The sequence below is a fragment of the Podarcis melisellensis genome (assembly GCF_964234715.1).
Source record: "Podarcis melisellensis genome assembly, chromosome: 13".
Taxonomy (NCBI): Eukaryota; Metazoa; Chordata; class Lepidosauria; order Squamata; family Lacertidae; genus Podarcis; species Podarcis melisellensis.
In genome coordinates this window covers 7,700,755-7,717,272 of record NC_138545.1, presented here as the reverse complement: position 1 = coordinate 7,717,272, position 16,518 = coordinate 7,700,755, and the positions used below count along the sequence as shown (strand labels likewise).

Sequence of the window (16,518 nt, the reverse complement as noted above, 5' to 3'; positions counted from 1 at the left end):
GGTGAAATGTGGAAATTGGGAAAAGGAGGGGCGGCAAACGGACCAGCCATGCGACGCAAAGCCAATTCTTTCTCAATCTTCTTACGTGCCACATCTGGCATATCCTTGATCGATTTCTGGTTTGCTGGGTTCCTGGCCACTGGGGTAGAAACTACTGGAATTCTAAAACCTACGGAAAAACCTTCACGCAAATAGGACGCTGATTTGGTATCGGGGTAAGATTCTAGCAACGAAAGTAACGGTTGTAACCGTACCGGAGTGTAAGCTAAAGAGGATAAGACTCTACTTTCCCGCTCCAACGGCAGGGGCCTGGGCGGCGGCTTTCGGGGGCTGCTGAGAGCCCCCCCTCTTCGAAAGGGCCGGCGACCCCCTGCACATGTGGATGCCGGATGGTTCCCAGAGCATTTGTCGCACGCGTGCGCGTATTTACAAGGCTGCCGTGAACAGGCACCCTTATTAAAATCCCAGCAAAACTGCTTGCGGCCCGCCTTAGCCGGGGCGGCCCTGACTTTTTGCAAGTCGGGAAGCTTCTTATCAATACGGGGGGCCACATAAGTGGTCCAGACATCCAAATCTTTCCGATCCCAGCGGGCTGTGGGGATCTTGGCTGCCCTACGTCTGAAATTCTGATCGTAGGCCAGCGCAGCAGTCTCCCCGGCCATCGTAAAGGCCGAACGGACGATGGACAGATAAACCCACAGATGCAGAGATCTCCTGGGATAAGCTGCGGACACGACTCCAGCAAAGACCTGGAAGCTGTCTAACCACCTTTCAAAGGTCCTGTCTGCTTTTGATAAGGCCGACCGCTTCTTAGATACCGGCAGACCCTTATATAAGGGCTCCTGACCTTCGAGCGGAGGGGCAAGGCAGAAAATATCAACATAGCGGCCGTCCAGGATCCTGGACCGCAATTTGGCAGACAGGTGGGCCCCAGGAATAATATCCCTGGCCGAATTGGTGGAGACCCTTACGTCAGGCACCAATACCCCATCCTGGCACTCCTGCACCGCCCCATACTTGGCCCTATGGGAATTGGCCCTCCGCTCCCAAACCCACTTTGGGAGCCCCGAAACCTCCCCAAAGCCCCAATACAGTTTAAGGGGGGCTTCCTCATCACTACTGGAGCTTTGAGACGACGTACCTGTAGCAGAAGACGAGGAATCTCTCCTTCTCCTCTTATGGCGCCTCCTGGAACTCCTTCTGCGGCGGCAGTGTCCACCAGAAGAAGTCTTCGGAGGAAGAGGGAGGCTGTCCTCAACTGAAGATTCGGAAACCTCGCCTTGCTGCACAGCGCCTGGAACAGGCTGAAATGAGACAACCTGTGAACGACCTGGAATTGGGCCCTCTGCGATTGAAGACAGCACGGGCGAATCTCGCACCGTGCGGCCCCGAGTTGACGCCCTCCTCCTGGCCCCGACTCTAGTACCACCCCGACCCCTTGGGACGGCGACCTGCGATACAGGTAAGACTGGGGACCGGGTCACATGCGCATCAGGTAAGAAACCACCAGATGCCAATGGATCTCCCTCTTCTTCACTAGATGATGTCGCTGGCGAAGAAGCACCCACAGGGGGAACCGGCATTGTGGAAGATGTCGACGGGGTTGAGCAGCGGTGTATTAGGCCATCCATCTCCGCTTCCACCCTTGCCAGGGCCGCCGGGTCGCCAGCCAAATTGGAAACCATGGATTGGATGCGTTGAAGGGACCGACCCGGCTCAGGGGAACGTAGAGCCTGAGAAGGGCCTTTTATAGGCCGTTTAGAAGAGCGGGCAGGAGGCGTCCTGCTTGCGGCCTTCTTAGGCGCCATTCCTACTACTGGTGTAAAGAAATCAAAAAATAAAATAAAAGAAAAGGTTAGAACTGAAATAAAATTAAATTACTGAATCAATAAAATTAAGTAAAACAATAAAAGGGGGCAAGGTATGATGCCGGTGAAGGCCACAAGGACCCACTCAAGGTAAATCCTCTGCAGGAAGTGGCAATCCGCCACCACCTATTCAAGTGCTTGGAAGTACTAAAACAGCAGGACTGAAACACCACTGCCAAGTGACAATAACCAATGCTGGACCTTGCAATATAGCAACTGCCACTAGAGGCTACCACCTGAGGTGAAATATACCCTGCTCTTAACTATACGACCACCAGAGGGCCACCACTCAATTTACCAAATAAAATAAAATAAAAGAGAGGCCCTGTAATTACAGGGCCTGGCCGCTAGATGGCGCCCTTAGGTCAGGAGAGAAGGGAAAATGGCGCTCCCGCCAAACTGCCTGTACAACGATGAGGCAGCAGCCAGAGGAGCACCACTGAAAGGCAAGTTCCCTTAACGCCCAGGCGCCCTCCCAAGGCGCCCCTGTAGGCCCGGGAATAGCGGGACGGGAATGAGAAACCCCCCCCGCCAGGCCGCACCAGGCCGCGGCGCGATCCCGGCACCCACGTGCGCTGCGCCCGAGGATTGGGGCCTCCCTGGCTCCCACGGCCGCAAGGGAGGCGTGGGGGGGCGGAAACAGGCCCCAGCCGGCCGCCGGCCGAACTCCGGCGCTCCTGGCCCACCCGTGTAAGGGGGTGGGGTGGGGGGCGACTCCAGGCGCGGCGCGGCCCGCACGGGCACCGCGCCCGCGGAATCGGGCCTTGTCCTTCGGTCCCAAAGGGACCACCAGGCTCCACCCGGCCTAACCAGGCCGCGGCGCAATTCCGGCGCCCACCTGCGCTGCGCCCTGGGATCGGGGCCTCCCCAGCCCCGCCGGCTGAACAGGGGACGGTGTGGGGGGAACGGACAGGCCCCAGCCGGCCGCTGGCCAAACTCCGGCACTCCCGGGCCCACCCGCAAGAGGGAGGCGACTCCTAGGCGCGGCGCGGCCCGCAAAGCCCCGCAGGCCCGACACCCACACCGCGCCCGCCTTGCCCACCGGAGCCGGAAGGACGACCAGGTACCGACCGGCCTAAATAGGCCGCGGTCAATTCCGGCGCGCGCGGCCACCCTGGAAGGCAAGCGCCGCGCGACGCAGGCCTCAGGTCGCACCCGGGCCGGCGCGCACGCCGCACCTGGAGGACCGCGGCCCCGCTACAGCTCACGAGGCCCAGGCAAAGATGCCGCCTCCGAGTCGGCCAGGACGTGTGGCCAGGGAGGGCTGGGTTGTTCCCCTGGCCCGGGACCTGCGGCTCGGCCGAGAACCGGACCGTTAGCCACCCGGGGCCAAGGGTCTCCTCCCCGCCCCCGCCAAAGGTAACTTAATTGGAGATTAAAGAAAGCTAATTCAAAAAAAAAAGAACATTAACTAGGAAATATCCTAAATTACGGGGGGGAAAGGGGGGGATGAGAGAGCAAAACCCGAGAAGAAAATATACAACCACACTCTCGCTGGATTCGCTCCGGTACAGATCCGGTGTCCACAGCAAAAGAGAAAGAGAAAGCTGTGGACCCTGCTTATAAAGCCCTTGGCCCCACCCCTAAATTGGCAACATCAAATTTGCCCCAGTAACAACATCCACCAATCTACTGCCAGGCCTATATGCCATCTATGGCCTGGCCACTAAAATGGGGTTTTGTTCGGCCCCAACCGCAACACGTGCTCTCTTTTATGTGAACACGCTTTCTGCAAGGACCATCTCATTCTTTGCCAGATGCCAAGTCACAAGGATCTTCAGACACTGGTCACAAGACTAGCATGTGCAAGAAAAGGGTACACATCTCCCACGTACACCGGGTTCACCGGCAATTAAAAACCTCAACCTGTTCTCCAAGCCCTTCACAAAAAGGAAAGCAATGAGGGGACTAATAAAAATCAAGGCACATTGTCTTCCTTTGCATTTTCTGGTATCTGAAATTTGCAGTTAAGTCAGTAATAATGTACTACGCCGTTTATTTCCAGAGAAGTCGCCCTGTTTGCAGCATCAACAAAGAGCCTTGGGATGCTTTAAAAACGCAACACATTCCTACATTTACCCAGAAAAAAATCTCATTACAGTGGTACCTTGGGTTAAGTACTTAATTGGTTCCGGATGTCCGTTCTTAACCCGAGGTACTATTTCTGGGTTAGCAGATTCTGTAACCTGAAGCGTATGTAACCTGAAGCATATGTAACACGAGGTGCCACTGTAATGCATTAATACATGAGCATTTGCTTACTTTTTACACACCATCACTGGCTAAAGGAAGCAGAAGAGGAGAGAGAAAGAGAAAACGAACTGTTTGCTCCCCACTGATGAAGAGACACTGTGTCTCACGCCCTTTCCCTACACATCCACCCTCTCTTTGTTTGAGCCTTCTCTTTAAGCCAGAGGTTTTCAACTTTTCTGAGTCCATGGCTCCCTTGACCAAATACATTCTTTCTGCCCTTCCGGACACAGAAGCCCATTTATGTCACCCTTGCCTGCAGAGCTGGCAGCTTTTCACTCTTTTCCACACACCCTCCTTGGTGGAGGGTTCCCTCAGCCTCCTCTCCTATCTCCTCTCCTTGGGAGAACTCCGGGTAGCCGCTGCTGCCGCTCCTGGTCTCAGAGCTGCCCCCTTCCTGCCCTAAAGAGAGGTGTCTCCTCACACAGCCCAACGGGGGCCTGGGAAGAAGATGTCCCCAGACTTGTTGGCCCAACGGAGACTGGCAAAGCATCTTACCCAGGGAGCAGCAATGGCAGCAGTAGGCCCTGCCGGGCCTGCATGGAAGAAAGGCTCCCCTTCAGCACTGAGCACTCAGCTTCCTGTTCACCTGGCGCCATCATAATACACATTTAGGCACCTGGAAAAAAATGTCCCTCTTTAACCAGACATTTGGTTGGAAAAGAGTTTCCTTGTTCTCTGTCTCTCGGCAAGCAACCTTGGGTGGGTCTCCCTAACCGGTGGCCTCCGCTTGCTCTACATGGGCAATTTGGTGGGCGGGGGAGGACACACACGTCTGCATGGTCTAAGGACGGTGAGAGGCACCCATTGCTTAAGGCATTGGTTCTCAACCAGTGTGCTCTGGCACCCTGAGGTGCCTGGAATTGTGGTCAGGGGTGCCGCGGGCAACACTGGCCTCTGTCCCTCTTTCCCTCCCTCCACCCTATGATGTCCTCTCACATCTCTGATTCTCAAAGGCTTTCACAGCTGTAGTAAGAAGATCTGGTCCCACATTATAGGATACAGTGTGAATGGCATGTAGGCTAGCAGGCCTGCGTACTGTATATAGCACCCCAGAAGACTTTGGGGAGATAATATCTCACTCAATCCCTGTAACTCCACCCAGACAATCCAAGAAGAGGCTATTCTGTGAGGTTCTCAGAAAGTCTTTCTAGAAACTTGAGTGTAATTGGGATTTGTGGGAAATCCCAATAGCTATTGGGAAGTTCTATTGTTATTATTTCAATTTGTACACCTCCCTTCATCTGGAGATCATAGGCAGTTCAGAACATAAAGGTGCAACATGAGAACACAAAATACATAATCCTCTTCCCTGACCTTCGTTAGAGGACAAGATGCAGAATTAGCAAAATGGAGAAGGAACACTCTGACCTGAAACCTCTGCTGCCTTGTGGCCAGTGATTTCCCTCCCTTAAAAAATGTTTAGGGGTTCTCTCAGTTTGACTCAAGAAAATCACGATTTTATAGTTCACATCAGGAAAAATAAATATAGTAAATGGACAAAAGTACAAAGATTCACAAAATGTTTAGGGGTATGTGTACCCCTGTGTCCCCCCAGAAAAAAGCACTGCTTGTGGCTATACTGAATAGTGAAAGGTTTGGGCAGTAAACCCCAAGGAATAACATACACCTCATCTGCCCCAAATGTTCTGAGACTGCCATAGAAACAATTAACCCACCATGGATTCTTCCTTTGCCCTGAAATGTCCCGATTTAAGCTGCTCTTAAAGGGGTAATGGGCTTGCAGCTACCTTGCACTTTTTGTGTAGCTGAAATTTTGCCCATGTCCCTTTTAAGAGTCACTTGGCTCCCCATCTTCCACAGGCGCTAACCAGTCATTGAGTTTGGGAGGGGGGGTTGATGTCACAACGCACTGGTAGGAGCTAGGGGATGTGAATAAACTGCGTCTACAAGAGCACCAGCCAGATGCAGTGCAAGGTCTACAACTCCCTGCTGGACCTTCCTGTGAACCTGCAGGAGGCCCACAGCCTTCTGGTGGTTTCTGTGGTCATTCCACCCTGGACCTCCTTGTTGCCATCTCCAGAGCTGGGTGCACCAACTGCATGGAGGACCCAGAGGCCAAAGGGAAAGTCTCAGACCTTGGGAGCGGCTGGCTCTGCTTCTCTCCATCTCTTGGTCTGCCAGCACCATCATCAGTAAAAAATTTAACCGGGCAACGGCTTTTTTCCCCTGCCTTGCCCCACCCTCCAACCCTAGAAGCCTTTCCCAGACCCTGAATTTGAGAATAGCAGAAGCATCTGGGAAGAGAAAAGAGGAATTCAGAGATATTATTTTTTTAAAAAGGCTTTTGTAAGTTGCATGTCCTTTGAGGAATATTTTATCCTTTTGCGTGGTCTGTGGTTAGTTTTGTGATGGTTGTTGTTGTTGTTAAGATTTCTATATCACCCTATACTCGCAGGTCTTGGCGGTTTATTTGATAAAATCACAGTAGAAAAACACCAAATACATAAGCAAAATGAAAATGAAAATAACCTTATAATCCCGCCAGAACACATTTTAAAAGGGCATTGGATAGCAACCAACCAAAGATCTGGTTAAAGAGGAACATTTTTGCCTGGTGCCTCAATGTGTACAATGGAGGGACATTAACAACACAAGAAAACTCCTTTCCCCCCTGCCCTGAGGTGTGAACAGAGGCAGGGATTTCAGGTGATGGGGTGGGGTGTTTGAGGGGACAGGAAAAGGCAGTTTTGGAGCAAGGTTTGCTGGGAAGAAGCGGCAGGAGAGGAGCTGAGCTCCATCTTGGGCAGGCAGGCTGAAGGATGCCTGCACTGCTGCCCCATGAAATGTCCATGCTGTAAGATTTGTACTCCCACTATGCAGACAGGAGGTGTAAATAGGTGAATATACCATATTTCTTAAACCTACAATAGTCTCTGCTGCATTTTCTATTCCTCCAAAGGGACACAGACCCTGTGTCAGTGCCAGGGACCCAATGGGTTCTTGCCCCCACTCGGCAAAGAGAAGGGCAGGCATTCAACATTTGTAACAATATTGTAGGTCACACCATAGATTTGTATAACAGCATTACAATACTGGCTGTTTTATTTTCAGTTCTTTTCCTAATGTGGCTGCAGGGATCTGTTTTAAATGAAGGGGTTCCCAGCAACCAGTCTTCTCAACCCCAGTCCGGTTCTTCAAGCTGCAATGCATGGAGTCAGGACACAGGATGTGGGCTTGTATACCGGGGTGCCATCTTGTCCTCAGGATTGTGGGTGCCCACAGCCCATGGAGGTGCAACATCACACGCACATGCCTGCACATAGTGCTCATTGTCTATGTGGGTGCCCAGTCCCTGCAAATTACATTATTGTGGGTGCCCAAGCACCCACGCCCCAGTGGAGTTGACTCCTATCCTTGTATATTTCCTTCTCATTCTTGCTGGTGCTATTGTGATACACCACACAGGGCCATACTCATGTATTTTACAGGTTTCCAATTAGCGTCTTTTTTTGGATTTGAGCCAGTACACAATTCTGCCGTATTTGTATGTGAGAAGATGGGAAGGAGGAGATTTCTGCAATTTTTCAGCAGGAGGGAAATGCCAGTGAAATGGAGGATCTTGCTGGCTGTACTGGAAGCAGACAGAGGGAGGAGTTACCAGCTGGCTGCAGAATCTACACAGAAGTGGGCTTTTGTGCTACCCTGGTGGATGGCCGCGGCCTGTGAACATGGCTCTAGAGTAGAACTTGGTTCAAAGGACAGCAGCCACGTGAAGACAAACAGGATTGAAGTGACGCTCTGGGGGTCATGGAAAGCAGGGCAGGGAACATTACAATATCACATGCTGCTGATTGTAGCAGCTGCCAGAGGGCAGGCGAAGAGGAGGAGAGACTGCCACCAGCAAGGCCCAGCCCTGTGTGTGATGCGCCAGCTCTGAGGGGCAGGCGGAGGGTAGGGCCGGCCTGGGTTGGACGAAAGGGGGACTGGAACATGTTTAATATTGCCCCTTTCTTAAAAACCTATTTATAAATTTACCAAAGAATAAAATAGAATAAAATCGGGACTAAGGTTTTTGGTCAGGGCAGTGGAGGAACTGTGTGTGCTATGTCCAGGGACTGCTTAAAATCACATGATCCAACTTTGAATGTATTATTATAAATTTAGTGGTGGCATAGCTGTCAACATTTCCCTTTTCTTGCCAGGAATCCTATTAGGAATAAGGGAATTTCCCTTAAAAAAATGGAAACGTTTACAGCTATGAGTGGTGGGGATCCCCCTAAACCCAAGAAATGAAGAAATGTTAGGATCCTGGGACCATTTCCCTTCTCTCTTTATGTTTTGGGGTGGGGGGAGTATGAGATAAAAGGAGAGGAAACAGCTATTAAGTTTAGACATAACTGATGGACAACAATTGGTATTGGTGTGTTCAAGTTGTTGCAAAGGTTGGGTTTGAAAAACAATATTGGCTTAAAACCTCCCGTATCTTATAGTGTAACCTCTGCAGAGTTGCCCCTGAATTAGCTATTTGTTGTTTAGTCATGTCCAACTCTTTGTGACCCCATGGACCAGAGCACTCCAGGCACTCCTGTCTTCCACTGCCTCCCACGGTTTGGTCAAACTCATGTTGGTAGCTTCGAGAACACCCTAAATTAGCTATTTAGGGAGGTCTTGAAATGTGTGGACTGGGCCACCAGGGCAAGCGTCTGAACCTCCATCTGACAGGAAATGTTTTGCAGCAGCGGACAACAGATAAAAAATGTGACATTGAGGAGGGTCATATGGTGGAGGGAGTGAGAGTGAGAAATGTCCTTATTTTCAAATGAGGAATGTTGGAGAGTATGCATACAGTGTACTCTGCCTCCCCATTTAACCTCAAATAACCCTGGTGAGGTGGGTTATGTGGACAGACAGTGACTAGCCAAAAGCATTCTAGTGAACTTCATGGTTATGTGCTAAACACACTTTGCTTCTACAGTAATCAAACTTCAACACGATTTTGCAGGGAGATTAATCCGTTCCCCACTTCTTTCCAGAACCCGCCCACCACCTCAATCAAGTGATCACATCAAGAAATATCTGCGAGTTTGCTCACTTTTATTCAGCCTTAGGCTACCTAATTACATGGATATTATTGAATCTGGGATAGGCTGAGGAGGGAAAACTGAGACAGGCTGAGAAAGGGGTGTGCATCACTTTTCACCCTGGGATTTCTCCTCAGGCCTCTGGGTGGGCTCCAACTTCGTGAGGGTGAACACACCTAGAGACTCCATTGAGCTCATCTCCTTCTGCATCGCCTCATGCCATTTCCTGGCTTCTTCCTGAGGCAGTTTCTGAACATCCTCAAAACTCTCGGGTTCACACTGTGCCATACCAACCCACACACTAGTGACTGCAAACCTGTCAGGAGGCTTCCCTTTCGTTGTCCGAGCTGATCGGTGCAACACAACCTCAGGGCCCCTCTGACCCACTAGGGCCAGCCAGAACGTCCTTGGCATCAGAGAGCTCCCCCTCTGACTTACTACGCCTTCTGGACTTCTCTGCCGAGCCTGTGGGAGAAGATGGAGCACTGCTTCACAGCTTTAGGAGAAGTTCTCCCGTCTGCCTGCTCTAGGTCTGGACTCTGTGCCTAAGTAGCAGGTTCAACCTCTTCCTCTTCTTCATCAGCAGAGTCAAGCAGACTCTCTGACAGACTATCAGGGTTCCCATGTACAGTGGTGCCTCGCTAGACGAAAATAATTCGTTCCGCAATTCTCTTCGTCTAGCGGTTTTTTCGTCTTGCGAAGCAAGCCCATTGACAGCTTAGCGGATTAGTGCTAGAGCTGCCAAGCGGCTTCCAGCGATCAGCTGTTAAGCGGCTTATCAGTGGAACAGCTGATAAGCGGCTTAGCGGCTTAGGAAAAGGGCAAAAAAACCAAAAAAAAAAAACCACCGGGGGACGCAAGATTTTTACGTCTTGTGAAGCAACCCCATAGGGAAATTCGTTTTGTGAAGCGCCTCCAAAACGGAAAACCCTTTCGTCTAGCGGGTTTTTCGTCTTGCGAGGCGTTCGACTTGCGGGGCACCACTGTATCCGTGTCCAGCCATTCTGCTCACAGAATTCAGCACTGTTGCTGAGCAGAATCCTGGACTGATTCCCTGACGGATAAGCAAACCTCCACCGCTTGGTTCCTGGCTCGTACCCACAGAAAATCATCTTTTGGGACCTAGGGCCACCCTTTTTGCGCTTGGCCTTTGGTATGAGTACCTGAGCCTCACAGCCAAAAACACGGAAGTAATGCACCTTGGGCTTCTTGCCGTGCAGCAGAAAATAGGGTGTGCCCCCTACCACTGAAGTGAACAACCTGTTCAAGGTAAAAATGGCTGTCTGCCAAGACTCCCCCCAAAAGCACTGTGGGAGCACGGCATCAAATAGCAACACAGCGGACATCTCCTGCAGCGTTCTACTCTGGTGTTCTGCAACACCATTCTGCTGGGGACTTTGTGGAGCAGTCAACCTGTGTTGAATCCCCTTCTGGCGGAATAAACTTTGCAGCGCAGACCCGGTGGACTCGTCACCGCGATCGCTCTGAAAGTTTCGCACCCGTGTGGAAAACTGCAGTTCCACTGCCGCAATCCAGTCTTTGATTAGCGGTGCTGCCTCACTCTTGTTTCTAAGCGTGAACAGCCAACCGTTCTGCAAAAAATCATCAATCAACACCAACACAAATTTGGCTCTGCCCATACTGGTCACGGACATCGGCCCACACAAATCTGCATGTATTAGCTGAAAAAGCCTAGTGGTCACCCTCTCAGACCTTGGGTATGTGCACGTTTTCACCTTTGCGTGTTTGCACACCCTGCAATAAAGAAACTTAGCACAAGATTTCATTTTGCACTGGGGAAGCCCAGCCTGATGGGTGGGGTATAAATTATTATTATTAATCCTCTGAACAGAAACTTCGCTTGTATTGAGCCCTGTGACCAAGCCGGTGAGCATTGTCTGTGTGAGGAGAAACTGAGCTTACAGGGTTAAACAGCTCAGAGTGTGTGTTCTGCCTACTGTGGGGCAGGGAGAGACTCTGCGTCACTTCTGAGAGTCTCAGTCCTTTGTTCTATTCTGCTTTCATTTTCATGTGGAGTAGACGTGTCTCACGATGCTCCGTGCTGTGATAGATAATAGCTAGCTTCTGCTGTAAGCTGTAAAGCTGCTTTTAGTTATTAGTACCTCTGTGTGAGACTCTGTTTTGTGCACACTGAAGCACAGAAGACAGCAGCTGCTTTCTTTGGACGCTGCCGGACTGTGCTGTTTCCTCAGAGCATCGGAATGCAGGCTGTGATGCAGAGACCTGGCGCAGCTTTAGAAGTGGGCCGGACGCCAGGCTTATCTGGGCAATAAATCAATCTACAGTCTGCGCTTGCTGAAGGCTGGTTTCTTCGCAGTGCAATAGAAATTGGCATGGGGACTATTCACCTTGTCTTTTTAAGTTTCCGGTGGGAGTTAGTATGAGACAAAAGGAGAGGCAACAGTTATTTGATTTAGAGGCAAAGGCTGTGAAAAGACTCAATATGGAGTCCAAATGGCCGAAATATTGGGAAATTCTGGAACAAGAAGGGGACAAACTGAAATTGCAGAGTTTTGAGAAATTAAAAGATAAAGTGCGAGACTGGCTTCATTATTACCAAATAATGGAGGCTTACAAGTTGGACAGGAAAATTGGCTTCCAGGTGGAAAAATCAAAATTGGAAACAGAATTGTTGGAAACCCAAAATTAAGAATTTATCAAAGATGTATAACTTGCTGTTGAAATGGAACACGCAGGATGAAAAGGTTAAATCAGCTATGATTAAGTGGGCACAATATATTGGTCATAACATTATGTTTGCTGACTGGGAACAGTTGTGGACCACCGGTATGAAATTTACGGCATGTAATGCCCTAAGAGAGAATATTATGAAAATGATTTATAGGTGGTACATGACCCCAGTCAAGCTCGCAAAAATTTACCACTTGCCTGATAATAAATGTTGGAAATGTAAAGAAAATGAAGGTACATTCTTTCACCTTTGGTGGACGTGCCCAAGGATTAAGGCTTTCTGGGAAATGATATATAATGAAATGAAAAAGGTATTTAAATATACCTTCCTGAAGAAACCAGAGGCCTTTCTCCTGGGCATGGTCGGCCAATTGGTGCCAAAGAAGGATAGAACATTCTTTATGTATGCTACAACAGAAGCAAGAATACTCATCGCAAAGTATTGGAAGACACAAGGTCTACCCACCTTGGAAGAATGGCAGATGAAGGTGATAGACTATATGGGACTGGCAGAAATGACTGGCAGAATCCGAGACCAGGGAAGAGAGACGGTGGAAGAAGATTGGAAGAAATTTAAGGACTATCTTGGGAAATATTGCAAAATTAATGAATGTTAGAATGATGTTGGTTTAGAAATTAAGTGGTTTTTCAGCTGTAATGATTAAGTAAAAAGAAAAGAAAAGTTGAAAATTAAATGAGAATTAAGGGAGAGGATTTGCTGAATTAATAATTAGAAATTGGAATACAAAAAGGGGAGGTATGAGGAGGTCGGGGAAGTAAGTTATAAGAAAATAAGGGAATGAAATTTTACTTGTTTTTAAATAGTTTTTAGTTTTGTATTTTATATTTGTTATTTTTTGTGTTTGTGTTTTGTTTTTATTACTGGTTTGTTTGTTTTTTGTATAACCTTTGAAACTTCAATAAATATCTTTTTTTAAAAAAGTTTCCAGTGGGGGTTAGTATGAGACAAAAGGAGAGGCAACAGTTATTAGAGTTAGACATACCTGATGGACAGGCAGCATTTAGGAAATGGTGGTCTTGAAAGAAGGACAAGCAGGAGCATCTAGAAAGGGCTATGATGACATTCTGATGAACACAGGAATTCTTGACAGGGTTATTCTGAAGGGTTTGCCTACCTTCTGTATTTTTCACACAGGCTTCACAGCAGCAGCACATTGTCTTTCTGCACGCCTTAAGTGAGTTATTTTAAAATATAAAACAGCTTAGAAATTATTTTAAAATCATTGAATGAAGAAATGCCTTGGATTAAAACCTCTGCTTTCCATCTCAGTCCTTCATTTCTTGCTTTTGTCTGCCATCCGTTCATCTCTACACCCCTGTGGTTTTCCTTCTCTCTGACCCTCTTTCCCATGCATATTTTCTTTTCCTTGAATCGTGGAATTATTGAGTTGGAAGGGTCCCAAGGGTCATCTAGTCCAACCCCCTGCAAAGCAGGAATCTCAGCTAGCTACATTAATGTGTGGACTGGACCACCAGGGTCAGGATACGAAAATCTGCCTCCAACAGAACTGCACCACCTGTTCATCTAGGTCAACTGATGCTGGGTAAACATGTTGAACAGGCAGAAGACCCTGGTCAGCAAAATGAATTGTTGTCACTCCACTCATCTTTCCTTTTATAGGACATGCTCTGCTGGGGAGGGGGAGGAGACACAAAAATCTGTGCTCGGTTAGAGTTTAAACCCTGGTGAGGAAGGATAGGCTAAGAGACAGTGACTAGCCAAAAGCCCCCCCAGTGAACTTCATGGTTATGTGCTAAACACACTTTGCTTCTACAAAAATCAAACTTCAACACGATTTTGCAGGGAGATTAATCCATTCCCCACTAATTTCCAGAACCCACCCACCACCTCAATCAAGTGATCACATCATTAAATATCTATGAGTTCGCTCACTTTTATTCAGCCTTAGGCTACCTAATTACATGGATATTATTCAATCTGGGATAGGCTGAGGAGGGAAAACTGGGATAGGTTGAGAAAGGGGTGTGCATCACTTTTAACCCTGGGATTTCTCCTCTGCCCTCTGGGTGGGCTCCACGGTGCCTGCTGTGCGGGTAAACGTACAGGAGTATGAAGTGCCGTTGTTCCAGTCAGAATAGGGGACAACCACCTGGCTGAAGGCCAAGAGGGAATCCTTGATGTTGCCCTTCAAGACTTGGGGATTCACATGGTGACCTTCAAGGAGGGCATTCTTCACCCACTGGACAGAAACTTCACTTGCATTGAGCCCTATGACCATGCCGGTGAGGATTGTCTGTGCTCGCTGAAGGCTGCTTTCTTTATGGATGGCAGGGGAAAGTATGAGAGAAAAGGAGAGGCAACAGCTGTTAAGTTTAGACATAACTGATGGACAACATTTATGACACTATTTAGTGCTGATTATTTTCTGTTGGATTCTCTGACAAACATTTTTAATCTGTAGACAGAGGGGAGTAAATCATTAATGAAAGCTTTAAGGAGCAAAGGGGATTTAACTGAAGTTCTTGTGTGTGTGGACCTGAGTAGGAAGATCTGTGGCACATACATGGGGCTTCCTTGAGCTGCATGAGGACACGGTGGGATAGTGGAGATTCCAGGAATATTTACACAGCTCCTTCCCCCAACATATATAAAGAAAGCGCCCAGCAAAAAAAAGCATCTCAGGCTTCCCAGAGAAGGTATTGGTGCATAGGCTGGGTTTGGAAAAGAAGGATAGCGTTTTTTTAACGCTAAAAAACTCACTGCCCACATTGGTATATTGTGTTCATTCTAAGTGGTTCTATGTTGATATGTATTTTCAGTAATCTCTTTCCTGCTCAGGAGGTTGGAGGGAAATTAGGGACACCAGTTGCAGGGTGGAGAGCAGGCCTGCTTCCCGCTTACCTTTCTTCTTGCTAGTCTCTCTTGTTTTCGTTTGAGGCAGAGACGGGAGTTGCACTGTGCAGATAACATTCTCCCCTGTCAACCAGTCGCTTGCGGAAACGATCACAGAGCTGGATGCAAGTGGCTCAGGGCTTAGATTTCCTGCTGTCTGCCGTGACCAGGTCACTTCCAGTTGTTCCTCTTTGCTCTCTGAGTTGACTGCCACGCAGCTGATGAGAACTGGGGCTTGGGGGTAGGATGAAAACTATGAGGGAGTCTGGGAATGCAAAAACCCATGTCAAGTCCCAAGTCTCCTCCCACCATTTCCCTCCCAGCCTGCTCACAGAATCATATCCTGCACTGCTTACTTCTCTTTCAGAGTAGCTCTACAGCTAAGTGCGTCCAGGCTCCTCATTTAGCTCACCTGAGAGTTCCTGTCAGTCCCTTTCCTTCCCTTGAACAACTCCAGCACCTTCTACCATTGCTGAATAATCCCAGCTCTCTGTTGTTTTTGGAACTTGCACCCCTTTAACTAGTGTGTTTGCCCATTCCCCAGATTCCCCAATGGATCACTATCAACGCCATTGTGCCAAAGAGACATTTACAGCTCGTGGCACAAGTAATCAAGCCAAACTGCCTTCTGCAGAAGAAGAGAAATGGGCTTAGATAAAGGTCCTGAGTTGGACAGAAATTATTATTTTAAAGATATGTGTCCGTTATCTTGGGGGAGCAAATTTTATTTACACGTGACTTGATGTATATTGCTCACTCGGATTATACAAGGGTTTCAAGATCTGATTTGAATACCAATAGATCTGATTTTCCTAAGTAAGAGTTGGAACTTAAGTCCGTAAGTAAGTCAGAGAGTAGACTCAAAAGCTGGCAACAAAATGGAAACGCAACCCATATTTTATAGTGCTAGCCCACACCCAATATTCCATCATGTGTATACCTAGTTCTGCACACATTGTCTCATACATGATTGAACTTGGGAGCCCCAGGAGACTTCTCAAGACGGATGTGAGGGTGATCCGACTGAGACATCTGTCACCTCATTGATCGCCAGGGAATGTCTCTTCTGTCCCCTAAACCTACAAAGGTCTCAGCACAAAGAAACAGGCACTTACAAATGTTAATAAAAGGGTATTTTTGGAAAGACTTTGAAATGACTATACCGTTTACTGCTGGCATATAAGCAGAGAATTTGGAGGAAGAGAATCCAAGGGTTGTTATTGCTCTGTTTCCAAGGGTGGTTCCAGATGCCCAGATTTCAGGTACATGCATGAGAAGGCTGCAAAGAGGAAGGAAAGAGAAGCAAACTCACCTGTATCAGCCTGAGAAGAAGTCAGTGGCAGGCTGGCCCCGCAAAGGAGTCCCACAAATGGTAAGAAGATCTTGGCCCACATTATAGGATTCAGTGTGAATGGCATGTGGGCCACCAGGCCTGCTTATATAACATCCTGGGAGACTTTGGTGAGATATGTTTTCCATCAGTAGCTCCACCCAGAAAATCCAAGAAGAGGCTATTCTGTGAGGTTCTCAGAAAGTCCTTCGAGAAGCTTGAGTGTAACTGAGATAATTTAATTGTTATTATTAAATTTGTATACCACCCTTCGTTAGCGGATCACAGGCAGTTCTGAACATTAAAGTACAACATGACATCACAAAAGCCCTTTATTCATGTACAACATCCCTATATGTGGAACTGGCACTATTACCAGTGCTACGTAAGGTACGTTCTGGGCCATATCAGCACCATGCTTTAAGCAACTGATGTCTT

At 48.4% G+C, this 16,518-nt stretch overlaps 1 protein-coding gene and 1 long non-coding RNA gene across 2 annotated transcripts in view; both read right to left on the bottom strand.

Annotated features, from left to right (window-relative positions):
* Nucleotides 1–16,251, bottom strand: part of LOC309355861 (uncharacterized protein) — a 75,663-nt gene extending 59,412 nt beyond the window's left edge. Inside the window, exon 1 of the mRNA XM_081887074.1 lies at nt 16,063–16,251. Coding sequence (XP_081743200.1) covers nt 16,063–16,168 — 106 coding nt within the window. The 5' untranslated portion in view covers nt 16,169–16,251. The remainder of the gene's footprint in view (nt 1–16,062) is intronic.
* On the bottom strand, nt 13,772–14,877 carry LOC309355913. The gene is made up of 2 exons (XR_014162616.1): nt 14,760–14,877; nt 13,772–14,174 (listed from the first exon to the last, which is right to left on the bottom strand). It is a non-coding gene; the product is annotated as an uncharacterized lncRNA (long non-coding RNA).
* Nucleotides 16,252–16,518: the final 267 nt, after the last annotated feature.